Source organism: Asterias rubens, chromosome 15, assembly GCF_902459465.1.
Source record: "Asterias rubens chromosome 15, eAstRub1.3, whole genome shotgun sequence".
Lineage (NCBI taxonomy): Eukaryota > Metazoa > Echinodermata > Asteroidea > Forcipulatida > Asteriidae > Asterias > Asterias rubens.
In genome coordinates, this window is record NC_047076.1 from 11,304,416 (window position 1) to 11,323,563 (window position 19,148).

The following is a 19,148-nucleotide window of genomic DNA, read 5'->3' on the forward strand; positions in this document are numbered from 1 at the left end:
ACTGGTATTTGGTAATGACCAAACATGTACAGGCATTTAAATCAAAATTAAAGTGTTCTTACCCGCCTCGGGTCTCTTTAAGACGTCCTTATCCAGCCGATGCTCCACAGTAGTGCTGTTGCTGTGGCGTGAAGCTTTACTAGATTTATTATTAGCATACAACACTCTGCCCAGTAAATCTTGAGATTCCCGCTTATGTTGGTGGACAGAATTGTACATCATAATATTCATGCTTAGCGAGAACACCAACAGTATAAGGACGATGGTGATCATGCAAAACACACCACATCGAACAAAAGTCCTACCTTGAGCCATACTGAGATGCGTCTACAGGCTACTACTGGTGTTCATGATAGTTTCCTTTTTGCAGCAGTCGCTAGTGAGTTTTCTACCGTGTGACAAAATATATTGATTTTTTTTATATGTCAGTTTTATCAACATGTTTAAGCGAACCGTATAGGAACACGTTGCCTTGGATCGTTCAAAATGGTCCTTAAAAAGCGTTTGTAACCGTTTGTTATAAAATGCATATGGGTAAGCAAGATGTTGTAAAATAACAATAATAATAGATTTTCTCGGTAAATTTCGGCAAAATGATCAGTGCGTTCGAATTGAAGCTATTTTGCCTTCCCAGTTGTTTATAGTGTTAAGTCCTCAAACAGCTGGGAGTCATCCAAAAATAAATCACTTTACACTTGCTGGTAACCTGTCACCGCTTAATATAAGGTTTGTGTTTGCTACGTGACACATTTTGGGTCCCGGTAGTCTTTGTACAAGACGCCACTATCTCATACTCGCAATGTAAACGTGATAACCCGACAGCGGGCGCGCTTTTCTTTTTGATTTCATTTCGTTTGAAGACTGTGGCCTTTTTCGAAACCACGGATCCGGCTTTGGATTCGGCTCAGGCTAGCTTGGCCCCGCGATTGTTTTGACAATTTGCTCGTGCTTTGCGTGTACACGTTTAGGGCTTCAGACGAGAGAACGGAGCCTGAAGCTGAATCCAAAGCCGAAACCGTAGTTTCGAAAAGGGCCTATTATGCAAAACTAGCGGGTGATACGGCGCGCTTACCAAGCATGGTATAGCTAGACTGGGGAAAAAAAAATCGGCTTTGGAGTCAGCTCTGGCTAGCTTGGCCCGTGCGGTTCTTTTCTTTAATATTGCGCGTCCTTTGCGTACGCGCTAATGGCTTCAGACATCTGTGGAAATGGGATCTGCAATTAAAAATTTCAAGCTATTTCAATCACGAGGAGCTTGGGCATTTCCCTTGGCTGATACCTTGATGTTCACACCTTTGGTTCCGAATGGAATAAAAACTGTCCTTCCTGAAGTTTAAAGGCAGTGGACACTATTGGTAATTGTCAAAGACCAGTCTTCTCACTTGGTCAATCTCAACATATGCATAAAATAACAAACCTGTGAAAATTTGAGCTCAGTTGGTCGTCAAAGTTGCGTGATAATAATGAAAGAAAAGAAAAACCATGTCACACGAAGTTGTGTGCTTTTAGATGGTTGATTTTGAGACCTCAAATTCTAAATCTGAGGTCTCGAAATCAAGTTCGTGGAAAATTACTTCTTTCTCGAAAACTATGGCACTTCAGAGGGAGCCGTTTCGCACAATGTTTTATACCATAAACCTCTCCTCATTACTCGTCACCAAGTAAGGTTTTATGCTAACAATTATTTTGAGTAACTACCAATAGTGTCCACTGCCTTTAACCCCAATGCTGAGTGATCCGACACACAACCTTCAAGCTTCCTCGGTCCCAGGAGATTGTATCACCATCTCTTTGTGTGATTGTGGAACGTGATCGATCCCAAGTGCTTTATCGTACTTTATCTCCTCTACCGTGAATCCACTTATTGACTGGAACCACCTCCTGTCCAAATACCGCGCCGTCTAAGCAGTGCTCGAGCACAATCACCAAACTTATCACTTCTGACATTTAAAAAAGGTGTTAATTTCTTATTATCGTCAGATATAGAAAATTACTGAGGTATAAACGCTATCCACTTGCCATCATCAAATTTTTCGACAGTCCTATTGCCAAAAAGATTATATTTCATAATTGTGTGTCTTTAAAAGCTTTATCATCTGCTTTGAATGATTTAAAAATAGATTGGTATTTTCAGTTGCCTTATTATGAATGTCATACTTTTGAGCTGTATGACAATTACTGATTTTAACAGGGACTAAGTTTGAATGCTGTGGAAATATTCTCAGTTTCACAGGAAGAGGAAATAGTAATCTCGTTTTAAACCACGGCTTTTTTATATCAAGAAGTGAATTATGAAATTCCATTCTATGGTGCCATATAATTGTTATACATTTCCGATAACGGAACTTATGATTATCACGGTAGCTCCCGCAAGCCTGAGGAAAATTGCACGCAAGGGTGCTTGCAATATGAACGAGAAACGCCGGGGTTAAGAAATGTCTTAGGAAATTAATTTTTGTTCATGTCAATCGTAAAATTTTAGCTACTTTTTACGACACTGTGGTTGCTAGTGTTTGGGCCTACTGCTTGATCTGTTGGGATGGAAATGTACGTGGGATTGCAAAGAATCGCATAAATAGAATGATAAAAGCAGCAGGAAGGATTATTGAGGAGTCGCGGCCGTTTGTTGACACAGCATATGGGGATCTGCTGGCTGGCAAGCTAACGATGCTACTGAATGATGCTAACCATCCGCTTCATAATGCACTTGCCAGCCGGTTGCTCCCTAGGTCTGGTCGTATGCGAGTGCCATATTCTGCGACAAACTGCTACCCATCCTCCTTTATCCCTCGTGCAATAACACACAACAATCTCAATGTTAAACGTTAATTATAAATTATCGCCCAGGCTCCAGTAGTTTTCTTCTCAATTTTAAAAGTTTATTATAAATTTATCGCCCGGTCTCCGGAATTTTTCTCATCGCTTTTTAGTGTGTTTTTTCCTTGTTATTGTATATATAGCCATTGTCTGTTTTGTAATGTTTTTAATGTGTCAATGTTTTTACTGTATGCGATCATTTGAATTACCCTTTTGGGGATCTAATAAAGATTATTGTATTGTATTGTATTGTACAACAACTCGTCAATCAAATTCAAATTGCACACGATGACTGCGAGGCACTAAAATGTTGTTAGGCACAAATCTCAATCGCTTTTCTAACACCTCGGGAGTGACATCAAGTAATCATCGAATCAGACATTGTATGGGCATTCTGATTAATTACATGGGTGCTATACAACACGGGAATGTTTCCCCTTCAATCTTCCAAAGTCCACAAGTCTTAAAATGTGATTGGAATGATTTTTTTGTTAAAGGAACTTAACATAATTGGTATAGAAAAACACTCGTCTTGGATCACAGATTCACATATAAACTTACATGGGCTATGATTTTACTTGATATTTTACTTAAAGACAGTGGACACTAATGGTAATTGTCAAAGACTAGTCTTTACAAATGGTGTATCTCAACATATGCATAAAATAACAAACCTGTGAAAATTTGAGCTCAATCGGTCGTCGAATTTGCGAGATAATAATGAAAGAAAAAACACCCTTGTCACACGAAGTTGTGTGCTTTCTGATGCTTGATTTCGATACCTCAAATTCTAAACTTGAGGTCTCGAAATCAAATTCGTGGAAAATTACTTCTTACTCAAAAACTACGTCACTTCAGAGGGAGCCGTTTCTCACAATGTTTTATACCATCCATCTCTCCCCATTACTTGTAATCAAGAAAGGTTTTATGATGATAAATTATTTTGCGTAATGACCAATAGTGTCCACTGCCTTTTATAAGGTCCGAGAACAAAGCAATGGCCTATTTTATAGTCAAACATTTGTTATGGTGCTCTGACAGTGTTTGTCATTTTCAATAGAATGACCAAAGGTTTGCAAAGGTAAGTTCCATCAGCTAGCCTTGCCAGGGCATCGAAAGCTTTTCAAAACGTTTCAACCAATGAACTTATAGTTAAATGCACTACTGCACTCTTAAAGCCATTGGACACTTTCGGTAAACAGTATTGTTCAAGGCCCACACTTCGTGTATCACAACTTCTATATAAAATAACAAACCTGTGAAAATTTAGGCTCAATCGGTCATCGGAGTCGGGAGAAAATAACGGGAAAACCCACCCTTGTTTCCGCACGTTTCGCCGTGTCATGACATGTGTTTACTATAAATCCGTAATTCTCGATGTCGAGAATTGATGTTGTTTTGATGTTTTCTCAAAAAGTAAAGCATTTCATGGATTAATATTTCAAGAGAAGGCTTTCACCATTACCTTCTGTAAACCCTATAAGTTATTTGTAAATCTGTGAACTTAAAAAAGAAAATTATGTACCGAAATGGATTTAATAAGCCTTGTCTTGAAAAGGACTTGTTTTTTTTCAACTGTTTTGCGTCTTAACAATATTTCAATGAAGTTTTGATATTTTGACTGGATGACCTGAAATAGGCTATATATAACGCTGGAGGGATTCAATGCATAGCAGAAGCTTAAAGACAGTGGACACTTTCGGAACAGAACAAAACAAATCACAATTTTACAAATAACTTGCAGGGTTTACAGAAGGTGACGGTAAAAAACTTCTCATGAAATGCTTTACTTTTTGAGAAAACTTTGAAACAATTATCAATTCTCGACAACGAGAATCACGGATTTATAGTAAACACATGTCAAGACACGGCGAAACGTGCGGACACGTGGGTTTTCCCGTTATTTTCTCCCGAATCCGATGACCGATTGAGCCTAAATTTTCACAGGTTTGTTGTTTTATTTATAAGTTGTGATACACGAAGTGTGGGCCTTGACAATATTGTTTACCGAAGAAGAAGAATGAATTGTGCATCCATGGCTACGGGGAAAAGCCTAACAACCGGAGTGAACACGAACCGCTTCTCATTTCAGTTTACAATCTTCGGCACTGATTTACCTAAAAAATTGTAACACCGTCAGGTCTTTTGCTCCCTTTCTGACCCCGTGAGTCTAAGAAAACTCTACCGTTTGGTGCATTGCCATTTTGTAATGTGCGGTCGGAACGAAACTCATTTTTACCCGTTGACAAAACACTGTTAAGAACACATATCAAGAGATACTAGTCCAGGAGCCAAACCCCAACATTTAGGTAAAGCGTGACATTGAGTACAACTAAGATTTTTTTGGCAGAAATATGTTCTTCAAGGTGTCTAGTATGCAATTCCAATGCATGCCCAGCTGGCAGGGTTGAGCATTTTTTTGTATTGCAAAAAATCACTTTTCCCATGTTTGTGTACAAACGCTCATCAATGTGTTGTATAATGATAACGACAGAACTCTTCACATGTTTTCTCTAAAAGGAATCTTTTAGGTGTGTACTAACATGATATTACACGTAGATATTAATTCAGACACGTGGTTAATAATATTATGTATTTACTTTTACCTCACTGACTGTTGGCCTGGTGCAACATTTCGCGACATTTCTATCAATTTATAACAAACGCTCATCAGAATGTCCTCTGACCATGGCATCAATATCTCATCGGTGAGGAACAGTCACCGTTGAACGGTAATTTTGTCTAGAGTTGATGGCATTTGGTTGAGACTAAATTTGTTTATTGAGATAGTTGCATTACTGTATAATTTAAGTTAAATATGACACTACAAAACTTTGTTTTAGGTACACACACACCCCAAAAACTGCAAATGGCTTGATGCATTGGCATGTATCTTGTTTTACTGAGAAGCAGGACGACTGGTATGAAGGTCAATTATAACATGATTTTGTCCCCTTTAGAATTTTATTTTATTTTAAGGGTAAACCACTCATGTTGGACTTTTTTTTGTAGTTTACTCATGTTATAAATACATAGAAATGTTGCACCCAGGTCAAAGGTTAGATCAGAAACAAAGTAACCTATTGATTACATAATTTCACCAAAGTGAGATAAAAGTAAATAAATAATATTATTAACCACGTGTCTGAAATAATATCTACGTGTAATATTATGTTACTACACACCTAAAAGTATTCCTTGTCGAGAAAACATGTGAAAAGTTATCATATAAAACACATTGATGAGCGTTTGTACACAAACATATGGAAAAAGTGATTTTTTGCAATAACAAAAAATGCTCAACCCTGCCAGCTGGGCATGCATCAGATTCTTTAAAGGGACCCCTGGAGGACTCATTTCGGCAAAAAAATGTTAGTTGTACTCAATGTCACGGTTCATGTTCAGTTCTCCTGGACTATAGACGATGTGACCTCTGAAGTCACACGAAAACCATAACATGATTCGCGCGAATACCGCCGGGCAAAACCTTTGTGTTTTGGCAGCCAGCTAGAAAGTGTATACGCAATCTTACAATGACTGCGCGACTCAGTATATACGTATATAGTGTTTTGTCAACAGAGGGCGGTTGGAATGTAAACATAGGTCACATCGTCTATACAGTTTCCTATATGGATGGGATACAAACCACTTCGGATACTAAGCGCAATGAAAGTGTCAATAGACTCTTCATAACAACTGTCGTTGGGTTTGCTAGATTTGAACACCATATCGAATTAACCTGGTGTTATTTAGTTAGGGTCATAGGGGACCGGAGGTAGAAGAAGTGGACGAAACATTGCCCTGTGTGCAAATGGCTGTGACGTACATGCAGTTGTTACACCAACAAATGTATGTTTTTCATCTGGTAAAACTTGACCACCATGGATCAGACTATAGCTTCCAAAATCAATAAAGGCTTTTCTGTGCAAAGTGGGCTACTGTTTGCTAAGACAGTTTCCATGAATATGACTTCATTTTAGATGGGATTGTTAAACAGAATGATAATGTTTTTAGTATGAACTTCAATAATGGTTTGCGGTAACACCATGTGTGTATCTACTTGCCAGGTAGAGTTTTTTTTAGAGAACTGTCTTTCTCTATTCTACTATCACAGAGTAGATTTATCGGATTGGATATGGCCTCACCATGCAATGCCTCAAATCATATTAACTTCATTATCGAGCTAAAGCTTTCGAACTAAAATTGAACACTGATCAGTTCTGTCCTCACCAGTGCTGAAGGTACAAAAAAACTAAACATCAAACTATAGCTTGAAGCCAACTTAAAGCCAAATACCATTGCGCAAGCGCAGACTGTCGAAAGAGGTGCATGCTGGTCTAGCTAGTACCCAAATTTGATAGTTAGCTAGACCAGCATGCACCTCATTCCACGTCTATTGTGCGCGACCGAGTTTTTTGCGATATACTGGGTGCGTTCGTTTAGCTTCCCTGGGTCGACCCCGGTGTGTGGCGTTTTTTGTTTCAGGACAAACGTGGGTAATTATCTGCACACGTTCGTCCTGGAAAAAGAAAACGACACACACCGGGGTCGACCCAGGGAAGCTAAACGAACGCACCCTTAAGGTATATTGCCTGGCGGCGTAGGGAATATGCAAATTAGTAATTCGAGGCTTTATGCAGGATTGGCAAGGACAGCAAACACCACTGTTTCGTGTAAGTCTGAAAGCCTATAGATAATAAGGTTATTACTAACACTTATTTTCTTTGTGATAATCACTTCTGAAACGAAGCCGAATTCGAGAAAACTGTATCTTGGCTTATAATTTATAATGAAGCTATTAATACCAGAGACATTTATACTATGAAGGAATTTTTGAGAAAAGTGCACCGGAAAATCTACAAAATACAACTCCAGCCGATCGGATGTAAGCTTAACATTAGTAATGAAGTTCATAACAGAAAAACATTTTTATTTGAAGGACAATCCAACGGAAATTAAGCCATACCAATAAACAACTTTTACAAGCAATTACCACCAGGGCCCAATTTCATAGCACAAAAACCTGCTAAGCACAGGAAAGTATTGCTTAGCAAAAAAGGTAACCAGCCAACATTCAATCAAGTTTATACTACTGGTGCCCCACTCACTTTGTGCTTGGCAGAGAAATGTGTCAAGCAGGTCGTGGGTTCGAATCCCACCCGAGTAAAAATGCCTGTGATTTTTTTCACAGGACTCGGGAAAGTACCGAGTATACAGTGCTACACAAATTAATAAGAAGTATACTGCTAAACAGCTTTATGAAATTGGGCCCACAGCTGGTTTCGGTTGCTACCATCAACATATTAAGGACAATGCGTTAACACCGTACTTGGTAACGAGTAATGGAGAGCTGTAAATAGTATAAAACATTGTTCACCCCCCCCCCCCGAATCCGTAATATAAAACATTGTGAGAAACGGCTCCCGCTGAATAAAAAATAGTTTTTGAGAAAGAAGTAATTTCTTACTAAAATAATATTTGAATTTCATTCGAGACCTCAGATAAAGTCTCGAAATCAAGCATCTGCAAGCACACAACTCGTGTGACAAGGGTGTGTTTTTCTTCCATTATTCTCTCACAACTTCGACGACCAATTGAGTTCAAATTTACACAGTTTTTGGGGGTGTGTGCATATGTTAAGATACACCAAGTGAGAAGGCTGGTCTTTGACAATTAACTAAGGTGTCCAGTGCCTTTAAACTGACTTCATCTTAGTCGCGTGCGACTACGACGGCCTTGTTCATCGTGGGGGATATTCAGCCAAGATTCAATGAAACACTCTAACAAAATAACTGCAGTTAATTAAGATTGAACTACCTTGTATAACATTGTATTACACTGATTGTCCTCTATAGGTGTTTAATTAATCTTTGCGAGAACAGTTAGACTTGATCATTAGTGTTTCAACTCACAGTCCCGAGGGCAAAACTGATCATTATTTTTTTAATCAGTGGTCTTAACAGAGTTTAAACCGAAAGGCTGCAGGCGTCCTTGAGTTGTACACGATACCTCCAATTTCCTGCCTCTGATAATTTGTCTTGCACTGGCTGCCTACTTCAAACATCATATAATGTCAAAACCAATAATGAAATCACTGGAAAAGCTAACCCCAAGGCTAAAACTGTAAGTCTTGACAGATGCAACGTGTGCCTCCTTGCGTACGTGTCTTGAGCCAGATCGAGGACTTTTTTTTACCTAGCAAAGAGCAAACTAACTGGGACCAATGACACATAATCCTGCTTAGCAATCCGCTTAACAATGTGCTTATCATGTATACACAATGTGCTTATCATGCAGTCGTTAACAATTCCAGCAACCGTATATTATTTCTTGTGTATAACTGTGTATTTATTATTTTATTTATACATAATGTAATATTGCAGGATATGCGGATCAGGTTCAATCGTTTCTGTTTTAGCAAGTTTTTGTTTGTCGGAAAAAAAAACAGAAGAAGGAAAACAGTACGAAACGAGATACTTATAACAACACATCAATAACAAAGCAACTGCAGCAGCATTAGAACAACAGCAACAGCAGAAGCAGCAACAAGAAGAACTACACCAACCACTGCAACACAACAAAAAACCGCAACAGCATCAAGAAGAACTACACCAACCACTGCAACACAACAAAAACCGCAGCAGCAGTAGTAGCATCAACGTATATTATACAAACATTGACTGCTTCGAGTGCTATGGTTAAAACTATGGGTGCGTTCGTTTAGCTTCCCCGGGTCGACCCCGGTGTGTGGCGGTTTTTTTTCCAGGATGAACGTGCGCAGATAATTACCAACGTTTGTCCTGGAAAAAAAAACCGTCACACACCGGGGTCGACCCAGGGAAGCTAAACGAACGCACCCTATGACTCCCGAGGTGATCCCCGGAGCGTTCTATTTTTCCGAGGCGAAATAATATTGCACGAATAAAAGCAGTCAATATTTGTTTTATAACACCCCAAACGATTCTAAATACTGTACAATTAAGTTACAGACCTGAATGCTACAATCCACGGACGACGCGAATACAGATTGCAATGGACGTCTGGGTACTGCACGCCGTGTGATAGTCTTCGGACTAGCGCACGGCAAACCGATGCACTATCACACGGCCGTCGTCTAGCAAAACTAAGACATGTCATGTGACGCGCTCTAAACCAATGAACAGGCAGAATATTTGTAAGGGATGTTATAAAACAACATAACAACCACAACATAAACAAAAACAACAGCAATAACATCAACGACTGTTGCAGCAGCAGCAACAGCAACAACAATAGCAGAAGAAAAAACAACAAAACACTAACGAAAGTCAATAAAAACAAGCTAGTTCTGTGTGCTTCAAAATAATTACAGGAAGCTAATGACAACTTTAAATATCAGTTCTCCACAAATATTTCTCGACTTCCATAATGAAGAAAGTGACGACGCTGCAAATTAATCCCAGCTGCTTCATTCGGTTGCCGGGGTATCGAAATAAAATGTATGCTTTGTTGATTGAATGAGGTAATTTAATATACTCGTGTTAAAATTAAATAAATATTTAGAAAACACAATATAAATCCGTCATTACCCTTTAACTAGTTGGCGCAAAGCTCCCATTAATATCCCTCTTAGTTTTTAAATATTAATGACTTATTTCCCGTAGGTAAGGCACCTACGTGCTCCAATGTTATTGTACGGGATGATTAAATTGACTAGACGTACCCACCCCGCAAGGTGACTCCCCTGCCGTTGCACCGCTCCTGCGGACGGCGTCGTGTTCTACGCATCGCTACAACATTCTATTTAGCTAAGCGTAAAGCGCATTACTGAAATCTCATGGGGGAAGCGCGGGGCAATGAGGAGGCTGGCAGGCAAGGTCTCTAGTTACGATCATCGGGAATAATTGTCCAAATTACGGGCATAAAGTGTTTCTGAAGATTAATCTTTTCTTGGCCGTTGGTTGTAATCAAAGTGGTACGCGAGATTAAGCACGATGTATTTCCTCGAAATAAAACAGATTTCAACACCTTCTTAAAGACTCTGGACACTATTGGTAATTGTCAAAAACCAGTCTTCTCACTTAATGTATCTCAACATATGCATGAAATATCCAACTTGTGAAAATTTTAGCTCAATTGGTTGTCGAAGTTGCGAGATAAGTATGAAAGAAAAAAAACCTTGTCACACGAAGTTGTGTGTCTTTAGATGGTTGTCTTTAGATGGTCTTTAGATGGTTAATTTCGAGACCTCAAATTCTAAATCTGAGGTCTCGAAATCAAATTCGTGGAAAATTACTTCGTTCTCGAAAACCATGTCACTTCAGAGGGAGCTGTTTCTCACAATGTTTTATACCATCATCCTCTCCCCATTACTTGTTACAAAGTAAGGTTTTATGCTAATAATTATTTTGAGTGACTACCAAAAGTGTCCACTGCTTTTAAAGCCATTGGACCCTTTCGGTAAACAGTACTGTCCAAGGCCCACCGTTCGTGTATCACAACTTCTATATCAAATAACAAACCTGTGAAAATTTGGGCTTAATCGTTCATCGGAGTCGGGAGAAAATAATGGGAAAACCCACCCTTGTATCCGCGCGTTTCGCCGTGTCATGACATGTGTTTAAAATAAATCCGTAATTCTCGTTAACGAGATTTGATATTGTTTTACTGTTTTCTCAAAAAGTAAAGCATTTCATGGAATAACAATTCAAGAGAAGTCTTTCACTACTACCTTCTGTAAACCCGGATAGTTATTTGTAAATCTGTGAAATTTTATTTTGTTCCTGTACCGAAAGGGTCCAATGGCTTTAATCCACTCTTTACACAAATTCTGTTTCGACAGGATTAAGTAAAATCAATTAATTAATCAACCAATCAATCATGTTTGTATATCATGTACCAAATCAATGATGGAATTGAATTTTTATTACTACACCGTATACACGTAATATTTAAATTTAACTTATGCTAATTCGAAGCTCTGTCTGCAGCTAACAAAGCGAGTCTTAGTACCAGACAGTACTCAAATCTACCTAGATACTGTTTTTTTTTAGAGTGTTAAAATGCAGTGGACACTATCGGTAATTACTCAAAATAATTATTAGCATAAAACCTTTCTTGGTGACGAGTAACGGGGAGAGGTTGATAGTATAAAACATTGTGAGAAACGGCTCCCTCTGAAGTGGAGTAGTTTTCGCGAAAGAAGTAATTTTCCACGAGTTTGATTTCGTGACCTCAAGTTTATAATTTGATGTCTCGAAATCAAGCATCTGAAAGCCCACAACGTCGTGTGACAATGGTGTTTTTTCTTTCATTATTATCTCGCAACTTCGACGATCGATTGAGCTCAAATTTTCACAGGTTTTTTGTTGTATGCATGTTGAGATACACCAACTGTAAAGACTAATCTTTTATATTTATTAATAGTGTCCACTGCATTTAAGTTATCCACGCAAGAACAATCCAAGAAACAAAGAACCGACTTCTTTCGTCCATTATGGGGTCCTTAGAATATGAGTCAATTATTGTGCATCAAAAAAATGCTCACAAGGGCTTTACATTATTCGTTATTAACGCAAGGAAAATCAAAGAAAATTAATAACTTACTAATTTTGTCAATTACGGGGTACTTCAAAATACGAATCAACTGCAGTAGAAGAAAATAGAAGTCCACTTTGAGCAATAAGTATCTTTTCTAGTAATTGAGATGTTTCTGACTGATCTCTGTTTACCGTCTTTCCAGCTAAGAAAGACATTACGGCTACAAATGAACTGTGTTGTGTGGGGTATTTTGTTTACTATTGTATCTTTAACTGTTAGATGAACGGTAAGTATTGCTAGTCAGCTGAAACTACTTTTCTTTTTACACTACACTGAAGTTTTGTTTTCTCTCTGAGCAGGGTAACTTGTGATTAGAAAAGGCCTGACACGAGACATTATTCAAATCTCAATCGTAAATGGCTTTTGGAAAGAAGCAAGAAAGTACCACGTGAGTGTTACGTGCACGCATGTAGGAACTCTTCAAGAAAATCACCAAGTGACTTCTTTCGTCCATTACGGGTCCTTCAAAAATATGAAATATGAATCAACTGAAGTAGAAGTATGTCTACAGAGCAGAAAGTAATTTGTCTGCAGTTTACCACTGTTTCTGATTGATTTCTTTTACCCTCGTTTCAGCTATTAGAAATACAGAATAGAACGGTTACTAAATTAACCATTTATCCAAAAAAGAAATTCTGCCATGGCATCAACTGTCATAATGGACGTTATAGCTATCGGTTACAGTTCCTTTCTTTTCACCCACTGAAATTAGTTTTGTCTTACACTACTGAAGTTATTTTTGTTTCAACATTCTGTGTTATTTAAGTGGTAACTTGTGACTAAGCAAATCATTGCACCAGACGTTACTTAAATATTTATACTCGCTAGGCATGGTACCAGACATTATTCAAATCTAACTCGCAAATGGCTTTTGAAATAAATCAAGAAATACGTCATTCACGCAAGGACTATCAAAAGAAAATCTCAAAGTGACTTCGTTCGTCCATCATGGATCCTTAAACAGTATGAATCATAGTTGCGTTAATAACGCAAGGAGAATCCAAGAAACGAAGAACTGACTTCTTTCGTCCATTATGGAGTCCTTCAAAAAATATGAATCGACTGAAGTAGAAGTAAGTCCATCTGAGCAGATAAGTAATTGTTTCTAGTAGACTGAGGTTTCTGATTGATCTGTTTCACCCTCGTTTCACAGAACGACAACTAATAGCACCATTCGTCATTTTGGTTGCTAAGGTATTTTTCTTTTTATTGTATCATCACTGTGACTGGATAAACACTATACGTGGCGGTGACGTTCGCTAAGAACACGTCGCTGATGGGTGATAAAGCGATGTATATGGACATTTTTTTTAACTGACAGTTTCTCAGGAAAAAAAGCCTTTATTGATACATCAGTCATAGTCTATATCATTACGTAGTGTCAAAGGTCATCGTAACTGACAGTTTCCCATGAAAAAGTTTATATTGGTACATCAGCGCTAATCTATCACCCTAAGTGGTGTCAAAGGTCGTCAAGAATATTACAGAATTGGTTAGAAGAAAAAAATCTCGTCAACCATCACAGATTTACAGAAAACTTACACCGTCTAATGATTATGATAGTAGAAAACATCCCTTGAAATATTTCTGTCTGAAATGTCATATTTTGATAAAATAAATAACTATCCTGCGTGGAGTCTATCACTCAATGATCGTTTTATTTTTTTTGTTTTTTAATCGATTTCATGCAAAATGTGCTATCGGTTTTTCACTATTTTCTCGTGACACAGATGTCCGATCAATCTTAAATTTCTACAGGTCTGTCAGTTTTTGTATATGCTGGATTACAAACAGCGTACAACTGGCAGCAAATGTTTTGTTAGCAATAACTATTTCTGTGACGTGCCTTTAACTGACAGTAAGTATCACAGTAAATGTGTCTTTTAATACATCGGCGCTAATCTATATTATTTGTTACTTGGTGTCAAAGGTCAAGGTATTGACACAATATACCTGATGCATTGACGTCATCCAGCTGCCATCTTAGAGACGCACAGATTGGCCAATGAACAACCTCCTTTTTACCGCTCGGTAAGGGCGCCCTACTGAAATGCCGTCATGTGATTAAGTTCTATATTGTAAGAGGAACACGTATCGATTATCGGTCACCAAAATTCGATTTGCATTTCGGATTTGCAAAAAGTATGGAGCGGTGCATGAGGCAAAATAAGACAAAATGTAAAAAAAAGAAGAAGATATATTTACCTGCATCATGTAGAAGACAAACTTGCACATGAAGCGACCAAACAGCCAACTCGGTGTTGCATAAATCGACGCAGTAAAAGGTGCGCAGAATACCAGGAAGAATATGTCAGTTATGGCAAGATTCACAATGTAATAGTTGGTAACCGTCTTCAGATGTCCCTGGCACACGATGACGTAGACGACGATCGAGTTACCAACCAATCCAACCAGGGTTATAATGCCGATTAGGGCGGGAACCAGTTTGGTATACACACTGGCTCCCCCGTCATCCATTGAAGCTTCTGTAACATTCGGGATAGCAGTGGTGACGTTGAGAAGGCCGGCTGGAGTCGACATTTTTGAATATTTGCGTCGAGGAACAAAATAACATGAAGCCTAAGATCACCAGCTGTAATTAAACAAAAAAGAGGCATCGTCATCAGAAAATCACACTTTGACTAATTTCAAAAATCTCTTACATGGATATTACCGACGCCACAAACTGACACAACGTCACAACATTAAAACATGGCGTTAATAAAAGTTAAGCACTGTTTAAAATCCCATCTTCAAAGTTTCATGGTATTTTCACCTCGCTCTCACAGTGAAGCCAACACTGTTACAAAGTTGTGATTTGGACTGCTTGTGATAGTCAAGTAATAAGCAATAAGGTAAGACAGGTTTTTGTTTGTCGTGAAATCAAAATTTACGCAAACATACACTTGCCATTATTTTTCAGTTCGTGAAAAATAGGTCAGTGCGCTTGTGTCAGTTCGTGAAGCGTTGCAACTTCAACTGCTTTTATGTCAATAAAACAATTTTGAACTGAATACGCTTGTTATAATTAATAATAATAATAGTTGTGGCTCCTTATAGCGCACATGTCCGTCACCCAGTGACGCTCCTGGCGCCCCGACATTTCATCGGTGGACATACAGTATTTCCTGCCAGATGTGGAACTACGTTTGAATTATGAGACCTAATTCTGATAGCACCATGTAATGTGGCGCAATTTGCTGCCGATCGGACCAGGAACACCGGGGCGAACCCCTTCTTTTTTCGATAAGTGCACTGGGTTCTTTTACATGGGATCAACGACTTAATGTCTCACCCGAAGGACGAAGCAAAGGTTAATACCAAACTATTGCAGTAATCAAGACGTACAGTCTTAAAAGCGTGAATCAAAACAGTTAACGCCTCTCTAGACAACAACATCGTTAATGACAACAAAAAAGACAAAGCTTAACTGCAATAACAACTCCAATTAAAACAGCATCATCAAACATAGAAGCAACAACATTTCTTTGTCCGACTGTAACTAATACTGGGGAGATTTAGCTGTACGTTACGCGAGCAAATCGTGTACGCGAATGTCAGAAAGTGGTGCCGTTTCTATGTGACGCATCACTTTAGGATTATTGCATGATCACGTATGACGTCTGCACGTACGTACCTGACGTGGAAAGTGGTAACTTCACGTCAAAACGTGAGATTTATACCACAACATTTTCTCACGAAAAGGCATTGTCAGCTCAAGCTACCGTGTAAGGCCACTCCTTTTAAAAAAATCAAATATAATTTCCTCCTGACACTTTAACGGGATAAACCTTCAAAACCACATTTCCTGAGCTTTTGAATTACAGCTTTAGCAAACCCCAAGGTCGAGTAACAATACACGCCACCGTTGAATAACTATGCAATTGATACCCCACCCTAAGCAAGTGATCCGTACGCCTTGTCTCTAACAATACCTCAACGTGGTGTCTCTACTACAATCGTTGAAACAAGAACAAAGAATTAAAAGTACGACACAAACAATATTTTATTATTATTTCATTCTAACCCAAGGTGAAAGATAAACTAACACCATTAAGTTGCACGCCTCACGAAATATAGGGCGTAATCCTGAAAACATCCAAAAAGGGGCAGAGATGCGGTTACAAACATCAATGCTGATACCACTTTATAATATTGTGTAAGGTGAATGCAACACTGAATCTTATTTGGGTTATTTATAGGTTTTCTCGGTCAATTTCGGCAAATGAGCAGCCAATTTAACCACCAAGCTATTCTATTCCGCGCGAAATCGAATGCTATTGCAAAGGGTAATTCGATTTCGTTTTATGACTAGTCAAAATGTAATGTTGCGTCATTCGATTTAACAAAATAATCATTCAATTTAACAACTCATCAAAGCAGCATTCAAATTCTCTTCTTGAGGCATGTGTGTCACGAAAAAGGAATGTCGATACGCTAAATTGAACAGAGTGCTAAAGGAATTTGACTCGACTCAAAACGAAATTGAATGGCCGAATTCTGAATTTGAAACGCACAACTGGAGAATGAAATGAAATTGGCTGCTCATTTACCGAATTTGACCGAGAAAACGTATATTAATATACATGATACAATGGATGAATATTATTTTGTGGAAAATCAAGAAAGTTGTGACCTATACAGCTCCCTGTGCGGACCCTAGATGTAGCCGTGACTATATAATGTAGACCAGCCCTCAGTAAAGATGGTGAACATATTGCGCCGCATCATGTAGTATTTAAAGACATTGGTCACTATCGGTAATTGTCAAAGACCAGTCTTCACAGTTGGTGTATCTTAACATAATATGAATAAAATAACAAACCTGTAAAAATTTGAGCTCAATCGGTCATCGAACTTGCGAGATAATAATGAAAGCAAAAACACCCTTGTCACACGAAGTTGTGTGCGTTTAGATGGTTGATTTCGAGACCTCAAGTTCTAAATCTGAGGTCTCGAAATCAAATTCGTGGAAAGATACTTCTTTCTCGAAAACTATGGCACTTCAGAGGGAGCTGTTTCTCACAATGTTTTATACCATCATCCTCTCCCCATTACTTGTTACAAAGTAAGGTTTTATGCTAATAATTATTTTGAGTGACTACCAAAAGTGTCCACTGCCTTTAAAGCCATTGGACCCTTTCGGTAAACATTACTGTCCAAGGCCCACCGTTCGTGTATCACAACTTCTATATCAAATATTTTGAGTAATTACCAATAGTGTCCACTGCCTTACACGCCGAAAAACACAGCCTTGACGTTTGGTAGCGCTTATAAGAGTACGGTCATTATGAATTCACTATCGTAAAAACAATAATGATATATAGCCGGATAGAAAAACAACTTAAAGCTTGCCGGTTTTTAAACATGAAATGACAAGTTGTTACAGATGTTTCACCATCAACTGACGTGGACATGTTGATGAGTGGTGGACCGCACTATAACAAGCGGTCGAAGCCTTTTAGTGACTGATGAAAATGATGGCTCGTTGAACCATTGTTCATATTTATTGCCCAGTTTTCTCTTTACTGCCCTCTGTTCTGAGTTATCATCAGTTCAACATTCACTTGTTTTGAAACTCTGGAATTCAATTGGGAAAAGAACAGGAATCAATAGACCTTATGCCCATGACGTCATTTCAGTACGGCGCCCCCGCATTGAGGTCAAAAGGAGGTTGTTCATTGGCCAATCTATGTGTGTTTCGATTGTTTCGTCACCGTTTGACCTCAAAGATGGCGGCTGGATGACGTCAATGCATAAGGTATATAGACCTTTATCATGTTGCCTCCATCTTGGTCATGTTCCTTGTATCGAATAACAATTAATAAATACTAATCATCATTTGGTAAATAGGAACCAGACTATGTTGACTTCCAGCCTTTGTTTGGTTACATTGATATCAAAGGGAAAATTCAAGATGGCTGCACCGTGATGAGGGTCTATTGCTTCAGCAGAGAGATATCTCAAGTCTTATGTCTAAACAAACCAATTTTATTTTGAATCCTATTGTTGTATCTCTTATTTTAACCGTGATTTTTTTTACTCTTAGTATAGTTTAAAGGTAAGGTACGCGTTTGGTAATTACTCAAAACAAATATTAGCTTCAAAATTGGTTTGGTAATGAGCATTGGAGAGCTGTTGATTTGACATTGTTGGAAACGACTCCCTCTGAAGTAACGTAGTTTTTGAGAAAGAGGTAACTTCTCACTTAAACAAGGGTGTTTTTTCTTTCATCATTTTCTCGCAACTTTATGACCAATTGAGCTCAAATTTTCACAGGTTTGTTATTTTATGCATGTTGAGATACATGTTCACCAAGTGAGAAGACTGGTCTTTGACAATTACAAACGTGTTCAGTGCCTATTAGTAATGTGTTTCCTTGTTGTCATTGTCTTTTCTCTTCTATAAGACACTTGACCATAATTAAAACAGCCGTCATGCGTATATTTTGAATCCTATATAAAGATATTGAAAAAAAGAAAAGAAGAAAAAAAAGTCACTTTCTTAAACCCAAACGTGGTGTTTGTTTCAACGGGAAAAAATACAATACAACCCAGAGTGCAATACGGGATAGCGTTTGGATGATGCTGATTCACGAACACAGTATTCACTAAAATGTTTACTTATAGCATCATTAATTTTATATTATTATAATAACATAACAGCACAAAGGGTAAAAAGGCGAACTTTAGATAACAAAGATTGTTTTTTTTCTGGATTCTATCATTAGCCGCCCATGCTTTTATTTTCAA

The 19,148-nt window shown here is 38.3% G+C and overlaps 1 protein-coding gene across 1 annotated transcript in view; it reads right to left on the reverse strand.

Annotated features, from left to right (window-relative positions):
• Positions 1-19,148, reverse strand: part of LOC117300132 (G-protein coupled receptor 54-like) — a 52,752-nt gene that overhangs the window by 12,177 nt on the left and 21,427 nt on the right. Inside the window, exon 3 of the mRNA XM_033783844.1 lies at positions 14,602-14,989. Within this exon, the coding sequence (XP_033639735.1) occupies positions 14,602-14,937 (336 nt within the window). The 5' untranslated portion in view covers positions 14,938-14,989. The remainder of the gene's footprint in view (positions 1-14,601; positions 14,990-19,148) is intronic.